General features: G+C 38.8%; 1 protein-coding gene across 1 annotated transcript; it reads right to left on the reverse strand.

Annotated features, from left to right (window-relative positions):
• Positions 1-375: 375 nt before the first annotated feature.
• LOC107061169 (uncharacterized) lies at positions 376-2,952 on the reverse strand. The gene is made up of 3 exons (XM_015310004.1): positions 2,685-2,952; positions 1,313-2,186; positions 376-1,090 (listed from the first exon to the last, which is right to left on the reverse strand). Exons 1-3 carry the CDS (start codon positions 2,950-2,952, stop codon positions 376-378), a joined length of 1,857 nt encoding a protein of 618 aa, XP_015165490.1.
• Between the last annotated feature and the right edge of the window lie 8,137 nt (positions 2,953-11,089).

An 11,089-nucleotide genomic window follows, 5' to 3' on the forward strand; every position in this document is an offset into this window, starting at 1 on the left:
GCAGTACTTGGCTTTTAGAAATTGACCCCATAAAGAGTGTTTGGTCCTGAAGTTCCACCACTGTTTAATTTGGAGAGAAGTGCAAACGTTGTTAAGATGCCTCACACCAATACCACCCTCTTCATAAGGGAAACTAAGAGATTCCCAAGATGCCCAATGGTATTTTTTCTTGTCTCTTTCCATTCCCAAAAAGAAGTCTGATGTCACTCTTTTGATATATTGCAAGGTAGTTCTGGGAGGGGAAATAGTTGCCATAGTATGAATAGGTATTGATTGAAGTACATGTTTAACCAATGTAGCTTTCCCACCAAAACTTAGGATTCGAGAGTGCCAGCCACTGATCTTTTTGACAACCTTTGCCACCAAATCTGAGTACTAAATAATCCTTTGTCCTCCTATGTAAAGGGGACAGCCAAGGTAATTTATAGGACTTTCTCTTTGATTGAAGCCAGTGATTTCCTGAATCATATCAATAATGTGAGAAGGTGTATCTTTAGGAACCATGAAGTGACTTTTTCCTTTGTTGATGAGTTGGTCTGAGGTATCTTCATAGGTTGACAGTGTTTCCATAATGAGCTTCAGAGACTCTTCTCTTCCTGAAGTAAAAATGATAACATCATCAGCGAAGCTTAAGTGATTGATCTGAGGCCCTCTAAAGTCTATTTGGAACCCATGGAAGTGTTGATTGTCATATAGGTTATTAAGCATTCTAGACAACACCTCAGCCCCTAAAATAAATAGGGATGGGGAGAGAGGATCCCCCTGCTTGAGGCCTCTTGTAGAATGGAAAAAACCATGTCTTGTCCCATTGACTATGATTGAGTACCAATTATTACTCATAATTTTCCACACTATGTCAATGAAAAATTCTCCAAATCCCATGTGTCTTAAAACCAGACTAGTAAAGGCCCATGACACTCTGTCATATGCCTTTGTCATGTCCAACTTAATCACCACATTATCCCCTTCCTTAGGTTTTTTGATGCCATGTATAATCTCCTGTGCCAGCATGACACTCTCTGAAATACTCCTTCCTATAACAAAACCAGACTGGTTGTTGGAGATAATATTAGGCAGCATAGGAGCAAGTCTGAGGCATAAAATTTTGGAAATGATTTTGTTGGTAAAGTTGCTCAAACTTATGGGTATGAATTCTGAAAATTTATTAGGATGATCTACTTTTGGGAGTAGAACAAAACTTGCATGTGAAATGAACTTGGGCATGAAGGAACCACAGAAGAAGGCATGCACAGCATTCAGAATATCTTCTTTGATGATGCCCTAGCAACTCTGAAAAAACTTCCCACCAAACCCATCCGGACCAGGAGCTGAATTAGGATTCATAGAAAAGACCACCTGCTGCAATTCTTCACTAGTAGGAATTGCTTGGAGAGTCGTATTTTGCTCAAGAGTGACCATTCTTGGGATATGTTGTAATATATCCTCATTGATGGGCTGTTCAGTTCCAGTAAATATGTTCTTAAAGTGATCACAGGCTGCCTTGGCTATGTTCTCATACCCCTCCACCCATTCTTCATTTCCTATACAGACCTTGTGGATAAAAAGTTTCCTTCTTCGACCTCTCATAATGGCATGAAAGTACTTGGAGTTGGTGTCACCATCTTTAAACCACTGCAATTGAGTCTTCTGTTTAAGGATAGAATCTTCCAACTTCAAGTATTTGATGTACCTGGCATTAATCATGTGTAAGTTTGCTCTATTTTCAGTAGAATTATTAACAATCAGTGCTTCCTCAGCCACTCTAACTCTCTCCTCATGATCTCGAACAATGCTGAAAATGTCTCCATAAGTTGTTTTGGACCAATTACTAGGAGTAGCAGTCAACCTCTTCATCTTCTGTTGTAATCTCCACATAGGATTACCTTCCACTTCCCTGTCCCAGCAGGCTTTAACCACATTATTAAACTCCTCATGTTTAGTCCAGCAGTGCAAGAACTTGAAATATTTGATAGGTTGCTTCACTTTATCTACAATCTCCATCAATAAGGGACAATGATCAGAACCCACTGAATGGAGATGGGTAATAGTAGTTTGAGGGATTCCTTGTAACCAGTTGTCATTGACCATAGCTCTATCAAGCCTCTTCCACACTCTAGCCTCTTCATTCCTGTGATTGCACCACGTATATGTCTGACCCGTGTACCCAAGATCCATTAATCCACAAGCTTCAATAGTTGCAATGAATTCAAAAACTTTTATTCATATTGTAGGGGATGCCACCTTGTTTCTCATCTGGTGTAGTAATGACATTAAAGTCACCAATAGTGCACCAAGGGATATTCATATTAGAAAATGAATAAGTCTATCCCACAATTGTCTCCTCAAGTAGTCCTTGCATTTGGCATACACAATCGTGATAAAAAAACTTATCTTTGATTTCCACATGTTGCATAGTTCCTGTGATGTGTTGATCCTCAGATTCCAAAATATTAAGATTTATTTCAGCAGTCCAGAATAACCAAATCTTCCCATTAGAATTGCAACAGGCATTTTCCACGTTCAATTTGATTCTATAACTGTTGAGGTGAGAGTTGTCAGCAAAGGGTTCAAGAATAGCAATAATTGACAGATTGTGAAGTTTCTTGAGAGTTTGTATTCTTTCCAGAGAACCAAGAGTATTAATACTCCTTGCATTCCAACAGAGTGTTTTAATCATTAAAAACCTCTGCTTTTCGACCTAGTGTTGGGTCTGCTAGTCTGAGCTGATGTACTTTTGGAAGTTTGTCTGTAATTTTGTTTATCTTGTTTCCTTCCCCTTGGAGATAACCCCTGCTGTTCAGCTACCTCTTGTATGTCCTTTTGAAATTCACTCTGAAATGTAGACCCAAAGGTTTTGATAAGGTGAGCACTGACTTCTTCCCCATCCTTATCCTCTTCTTCACCTTCAATGGACTGAGTGTCTTCATCATATTCATCATCTGAGTGTACCATATCATACTCACCCTTGTGTTTTTGCTGAATCTGTTCATTCTGCTCCTGTGCTTTCTTCTTATTGGTGTCTTATATTGCAGCCTCTTTTTGTATTTTCTTCTTAATGGTATCCCTTTTCTTTTTACTCAATCTTCCTTGGGATTTATTATTTGTCTTCAAGCTGAGGTCTCTTTCTTTCCCTTGTTTATCAGTTGCTATATTGTCCTGTGTCCTCCCCTTATTCTGAATATTGATAGGAGTTTTCTCTCTAGTTTCTTCTTCTGTAGTGTTATATTCCTATGTGCCCTCAATACCTGTTGTTCCCTTCTTCTTCTGAGTCTGGATATTGGTTTCAGTCCCAGCACCCTGACCTTTCTGCTGTTTGTATTCTTTTGGAGCCCTTACCTGGTCCACTGTACTGTCAACCTGATTATGGCCACCTTGACCAGTATCCTGAGCCAGAGCAGCTTTCTGTATTTCCTGCACCTGATGGACTGTTTTGGCATAGTTTTGAGTAGTGGTTGCAGAGGCTCTAAGGTCACTATTAAGGTCATTGTGAGCCCCCTCAAATAGAACATGAGTCAAATTCCCCCCTTTGGTTGCCCCTTCCTGCAAGTTAGTAGTTTTCTCCTGACACCCTCCATCCATCCCTCCATTGGGGGAATGGGGTAATGGGAGAGATAAGTCAATACCTGAAGTTTTGTTATAACAATTATCTGTGACATGATCTTTTAGCACATTTGTTGTAGTATGATTAGATTCATCATCTCTTGACCCTTCAATTGTTTGCACTTCATGATCTGATTTTCCTTTATTGGTGTTGTCCCCAGCAATACCTTTGTTTGGTTGTTCCTGCATTACTAAATCAATATAATTATTATGGATAGGGATGTTAGATAGTATACCTGCTGTGGAAGGTGCCTGCTGCATGTTGTTCTTGGTTGCCTTATATTGTGGTGATACAGGTCTCCATGCTGTTTTGGGAAGTGTTTGCTCTTGGTTTTTTGTTTGTTTCCTCTTCTGAACTTGCCATTGCTCTTCCTGATCTATAACTGCCTGCTCATGATGGGTCTGTAGTCCCTTCTTGATTTCCTGTTGTTGGTTTGTATGTTGCTGCTGTACTTGATTTTGCCGTTGGACCTCACCATCTCTGTAATCCTTTTCTTGAACTATGTGTTGATGGCCTTGTTGCCTGGTACCTGTTTCTGTTATACCATTGCCTTGTTCACTCTTCATTTTGTTTTGTTTTTCAGTTTCCATTTCTTACCATTGCAAATCTTCAAGTTGGAGCCTCAAAAGCTTCATAGTCTACAATGAAACTCTAAAACTAAAAGAAAACTCTACTAAATGATCACATGATAATAAATCTTGAGTTCAAATTTTGATTTACAGTTGCCCAATTTTTGGCCTGAAAAGTCATTGGGCGAGATAAGTTAGGCTCGCTAAACAGGTCGGCGATCCGCTGTTTGCTCCAATCCATCGCCGGTTCGCATTGGTCAGTTGTCCTCAAGGTTCTATGACTTTAGGCGATCAAGGTTGCCATCACGGAGTGGATCGGCGATTTGCTGAATGCCCTTTTCTGTTGCCAACTTTGTTTTTCTCCCCAGGGCTGGCATGTTGGAACTTTGGGCGGGCTAAAGAGTCACTCGATGGTTCGCCGAGTGGTCTTGGCGATCACCAGGATCGCTTTTCTTCAACTTTTCAATTTGTTTTGCTCCTTTTTTTCTGGTAGTGTCCATGCCTTACTCCTTAGCTTGCATACCTGAAAATCAATGCTTTAACATAGGTTTGTAGCATAAATTAGCCATTTGAGGACACTAAAACTATCAAAACAAAGCCTTAAATTAATCCAAATCTCGGACTCATCAGACCACGGTCCTTGGTCCAGGGCCGTGGTTCAGACCCCCAGCCTTCAGCTCCCAGACGCTAAATGACAAGATGACAGGACGGATTGTAGGCCCATCCACGGTCCGTCGGTTAGGCTAGTTGTTTGGCCCGACAGCCCTTAAGTTAAGGTCGTTTTGGTCTTTTCCCCTACGTGTTGGACACCTAAATTACGTCGTTTAACCCCTAAACTATGTAGTTTTGGTCAGTTTAAGCCTAGTAACTTAAGCAGATCCTTCCCTAATGGATTCATTCTCCAAAATTTGCCAAACTAGACCAAAAAGAGAAGAAACAGTCGACCAAGCCCTCTCCAAGAACGCAACAAGTTTTCTTCAGTTCCAGTCCCTAAATCAAAAGATTTCTTCGTGAAATTTGTCACCAGGTATGTGGGATTTCACTGGTGGATTCCTATCATCCACTAGGTCCCTAGAATTCAGTCAGATTTTTTATTCTCTTTATCTTGTTTAGACCTAGGGTTTTTAAAACCATGGATAATTGTTGCGATTTAGTTGTTGTAGTATTTGTAATTGAATTATCATGTTTTCTTGGAAAGTTTGCTTAGTTCCTTGCATGAAACTGAGATCCCTAGTTGTGTAGATTCTCTTAGTTCATGAATTACACATGCTAGGTTAGTTAAATAGAAAATCATGCTCCAGTTTTTTAATGTTACATTGCCAGTTCCTAAATGTTGCATTCTCATATTTGAATGTCAGAACATTGAGCTATCCAGTATTTCAGTTATGTTGTGTCATACACATATTAAGTTGGGAGTAAACTTAACACCGAGTTGGACTATGGTTTAGTGTACCCATATTGTCCCAGAACTATGTGCCCCCGTAGAAGTATAAGTCCCTCAGTAGGCATCAGATTTAGTGATCACGCCAGTCATGCCTTTATACCCATGGCAAGGTATATTGGGTCCTCTCAATGGGGTGTATACATCAGATTCCACGTTAGCTCACGTGGTTTTATGTCGGTTATTAGTGGCTCCCACAATCAGACTCTAGTGCATTTGACCAGGTCTTCAATTATACTTTAGTATTCAGTCTCAACATGTTATGTATTTGGTCATTGCATTCAGTTCAGTTCTATTTAGCATATTCCAGTATTTTCCATTATGTTCAGATTATATCATTGTTCAGTATGCTTGTTCAGTTATATCTTTTGTTCAGCTTTTATCCTATCATTCATGCTCAGTATCTTCCAAGTACTGACGCATACTCTGCGCTATATCTTTCCATAATGTAGGTTCAGGTCCTCAACATTTAGATCACGTGTTGATCGGTTCCCAATCAGTATTCAGCAGCATTAATAGTAAGTCCTCATACTTCGAGGACAATAGACATGTTTTCTATTTCACTCTTTCATTTTAGTTTCGGTTTTGCTAGAGTTAGATGGGGACATGTCCTAGCATGTCTAGTCAGTTAGAGGCATTTTCGAACATAGTTTTAGATTCAGCTTTAGCTTTGAGTGATTTTTTAGTACTGTTAAAACTCTTATTCAGTATTTATATATTCAGATCAGAAATAGGTATTCCCCATCTTTCAGTTTAGCTCATGTGTTAAGCTTTCACATAGTATCTTTTATTCAGTTGTTTTAGTATGCTTATGATATGCCAGCTTAGGGTTAGCTTGGGGTCACTCGTGATCCTAGGTTCCGTATGTACGTCAAGTGGGTAGCCTCGGGGCATGACATTTTCAATAAGTATTTGTCAGACATAAGAAAAGGAAAATGATTTTCTACTTATTTAAATTAACCCACATATTAATAGAATTTACATTTAGGTCCAAAAATTAAAATACCTTATTAGATCATAAAATGAGCTCCTTTAGTGACAACATAACTATGTATAAATATATTCATATATGAATTCATAAAATAGAAATTACCAATAGTTAATTATTTATTTATTATTTAGAAGTGAATGTATTGCCCGGGAGATAGCTTATATATGCAGTGTTAGAGCCATGCCTGATCTCGCTGTTTTAATTCAAATTTTAAGTTTTGAGTTGTATGCATAGTTTGTAGTCGATATTGAACTTTTATTGAAGATAGTCAGCTGAGTTGTGCCTGAACTATGGGTTTGTAATGTTTGCTATCGTGATTAATAAAATCCTGTTAGTTACCAAAAAAAAATGTGTGTGTATGTCACGACACAAAAATCGACATGATGGCACTTGTCTATTTCCACCATGACAAGTCAACCTCAATCCAACGAAATGAAAGAAATGCGGAAATATAAATCAAGAACAAGATAAAGCGGAAAACTTATTCTTTCTATTAAAACCCACAAAATTTAGTTGCCACGTGTACAAATCACTAAATGTATTAATGCGGAAGTAAGAAATAAGTACAAGTGTCAGTCTTTGTTTCTCAAATAGAACAACGTATAAGGAAAAAGGAAAAAAGGGTCCACCGGTATGACAAGCAGCTACCTCTCAAGTCTTTTAACAAACATCAAAAAGTTAGAAGAAGAGCAATCATGCTATACCGGGCATGGAACCGACACAAGTGTAGACGCAAAGAGTGACTACCAACAACGGTACCAAGTAAGCAACCTAATAAACAAGGCATATAGATAGAAATCCAATACCCATTTCATCCCAACCGAACCTCCTCAAACTACAACGTGCACAGAAAGTAGCCCGACCTAACAGTTCTACGATGCACAACTCTCAAGGCACAATAATCATAGTTCAATAGTCATGATTCAACAACCAAACTAATCAAATAAGTCTATCTCAATGTCAAGTAGACTAGTCACATGTAATAAGTATATCAATCATTATTAATAAGTAAGTCACACATAATCAACAATATGCATCAAATCACAATAATCAATCTCTTGTCAGAATTATTTCCCATCGACACAATATTACTAGACGAAACGATTTCCCATTGACTTTATATCACTAGTCAGAATCATTTTCCATCGGCTTTATATCAAATCACTAGCTGAAATCATTTTCCATCTACTTTATATCAAATCACACACTAGTAATGACATCGGCGTCATAAACATCAAATGTCTCATCATGCTTTCCAACAATCAATGCACACAAGCAATATCACACAACATGGAAAAGATGACAATTCATGCAATTTAAGTCCACAATCATGCTATCAAGCATTTCATCAATCACATAATATGTCACGACCCGACTTCTCGAGTCATGATGGCACCACTAAAATCCATCAGTAGGTAAGTCGACCCATACCCAGAACAAGAAGTAGTGAGTACAAGGTTAGAACTAAAAAGAAAATAATGCTAACAATAAGCAAAGATAAAAATAAGAAGCAAACAAAAAACTATATATAAAGGAACTCTCCCAGAATCTGGAACTCACGAGTACAGAGTTGTCTAACAAGATAAATATAAGTCCCAAAAGTGGACCACAACAAGCCGTCTCAAAGGCAAAAGACAATCTAACATAAGTATAGAAGAAGAAAGGCTGGTCCAGGACACCAAGTTCTCATCCTCGTCTCCAATATCCACAAGCTACAAAAAACAGCATGAATGATCACCGATGGTAGATGGTACTAGGACCTGCATCACGAAAAGATATAGAGTGTAGCATAAGTACCAAAATAAGGTACTCAGTAGGCATCACAGGCAGACCGAGCAAGAGAGGTAAAAACAATTTGAAAAGATAGAATCTACACAAAAACAGAGGCCAAAGCGGATATGAAAAGAAGAACATGAACGTACCGAAAGTAAATCTAAGTACAACTAAACTAAACCTAACTGGACCCCATAAGCCCATAAGGTACAATCGTGCACAAGTTTAAATAAAACACGAACGGACCTCATAAGACCGACAGGTACACAAAATAGCTAAGCCTACAAGACAGAAGAGTAATCTATATCTATATCAAAGAACCACTCAACTCCCAGCCCAGTTAACAAGAGTGACAATCAACTCAACCAGTGAACTCCCAGCCCAACTAGCAAGAGTGACTATCAACCCAGGCCGCCCACCCATACAATCCACTCCCAGGGTCATCAACCACCCAGCTAGCTAGAGTGCCTCAGGGGTGTGTCAACTCTGTAGATGATCTCAGATATCCCGACGACCCAACCAGTTGGCCCACTCCCAAAGGGTGTCATCCAAACAACTAGGAAGAGTTCCCTAGGCTTATCGACTCTAAAGAGGATCTCAAATAGGTTCAAGTCACCGTTGATCGATGTCCACCCTCAATGATATCATAAAAGTCTCCAAGCCGGAAGCACTCCAATCTCGAGAAAGTACATAATCTATGGTAACGCATCAAAGTCACAGAAAAAGGGAGAAGAGACAAATAGGGCCAACAAGCTACACAATCGCCTAAACGAAGGTTCATTTTATCAGACCCAAGTCTTCTATTCCAATCTACAAGGACCTAGTCCATCCAAAACCACGTCGGAGACATAACATAGACACAAAGTGCATGGGTCTAAGGCAACACTAGTCCATCTTAGACTAAAGCCAAAACAATGTCCAAAAACAAGTAATTAACCAAGTAAATCACAGCATGCTACAACACACATAAACCCATCTTCCAGTATGGTACTACCCTCAAAACAGTGGTAATCTGCCCTAAACAATGATTTCTAGAAAGAAAATTAGAAATAACTAGGTACCCACCCCAATTCAGACTAATCATTATGAATTTACACATTCCTTCTCAATCAAATTAGAGAGAAAGTTGTAGCCTACCTATAGGCCGATCGTGTGCACTTCAAACCACAAGGCTAGAGCTTTCCCCTTTCGAACAGCTTCTGAACGTTTCCACACTATCAAAAATAGGAATACAACATCAATATGGTCGTTTAGACACCAGAATCACCCAAAATAGAGACAAACCAATTTTTAGAGACAAATGAGAATCGTCGGTCCAACATCAGAATTTCTGAAATTGACTCCATCTGTAACAACCCAAAATTTAGTGAGTTGAACTAGTGAGTTCTAGAACCTTTGGTAAGAGCTTTGGAGTGTCGTATGAGGATTAAAATCAAAAGAAATGGTTCTCGTACTTAGAACAAGGGTTTTAGGGGTTAAACGTCCGGGTACAACTCCCCAAGGACCACCCAAGGGGTCCTTGAGGAGGACCCCAACACTACCCAAAAAGCTGTCAAAACAGCATGATCCACGAGTGGCAATTCACGGATCGTGAATGGACCCACGCCCCGTGGGTTGGAGTCGTGGGTCAAGGCCTGTTAAGGCCTGCCAAGGGAAGCCTCAAACCCAACCTACGACTTTCCAGCACGGGCAGTAGACCCATCCACGGTCCGTGGATGAGTGGGAGTAGGTGCTGCCAGTTCTTAACATTTTAGTTTAAGTTAGGGGTTTGGGAATTAAGTTTGTAATTAATTAAGGGCTTAGGGAGGTTGCTTAAGTAGATAAATGACCACCTATAAATACCTAATAAGACCCTAAACTTGTAACGACCCTCAAAATGAAATAGGATAATTAGAGCTTCACATGCGTGTTAGTAGTTGATAAACTTGTATAAAGAGTTGGTAAATTTCCCCCTTGGCTAATTAAATGTTTGGGCATTTATTTTAAGTTGTTTTTATTATTTTAGGTATATTAGATCTTTTAATTGAGGGCTATAACTATATTCTTCAAATTAGAATTTCCAAAGTCTTTCTCTCTCTAAATTCTCTCTAACTCAAGGAAGAAGAGGAGTTGGAGCTAGGGTTGAAGATTTTGAGTGCTTCTTCTTCAATTTTCGTGGGTTTTCAACTTAGAGGTATGGGGATCCTTTATCCTTGATTAGTCTTTCTTTCAAGGAGCCCAATCAAAAGGTTTTCAAGGTTTTTCAAATACACACAAAAACCTATTTCGATTCTAGCATGGGTTCTTGCATAAAAAGATTTTAAATGATGATTTATATGGTTATTAATGAATATTAATGGTTTTTAGAAAGAAATCCCCATGAACCCAAGTCTTCTCAAATTCTCTAAAGTTGGCATAAAGTGGGTGTATTGATTTTGTGTAATTGATGGACGATTATTGTGTAGATTGTTGTGGACTGTTCATATATGTATTTATCTATGTTGAATTGTTAAGAATTGTTATTGAATTGAAGGATGTGGGATGTTAGCCTTGAATGGGCAAAATTGTGAATTGGTCTTCATGTTGATTAGGGGCTTATGCTTAGCTTAGCTTGTATAGTTGAATGTTATTATATTGTTGTATTATTATACACATATGAGGCTATATGTAAAGTCCTATATGAAGCTATATGTGAAGGTATGATGTGAATGAGTTTATGTGATCTTGTGATGATC

The sequence above is a fragment of the Solanum tuberosum genome, unplaced genomic scaffold (assembly GCF_000226075.1).
Source record: "Solanum tuberosum cultivar DM 1-3 516 R44 unplaced genomic scaffold, SolTub_3.0 scf00121, whole genome shotgun sequence".
NCBI classification, from domain to species: Eukaryota; Viridiplantae; Streptophyta; class Magnoliopsida; order Solanales; family Solanaceae; genus Solanum; species Solanum tuberosum.

Bases quoted from the DNA above. Each gene is read 5' to 3' on its own strand.
- LOC107061169 (XM_015310004.1), bottom strand. From the start codon at position 2,952: ATGGTACACTCAGATGATGAATATGATGAAGACACTCAGTCCATTGAA. The intron at 2,187-2,684 runs GTTTTTAATGAT...CAACTATTGAAG, and splicing joins CACTAGGTCGAAAAGCAGAG to CTTGTGGATTAATGGATCTT. The intron at 1,091-1,312 runs GTTTGGTGGGAA...TTTATGCCTCAG, and splicing joins TCAGCTCCTGGTCCGGATGG to ACTTGCTCCTATGCTGCCTA.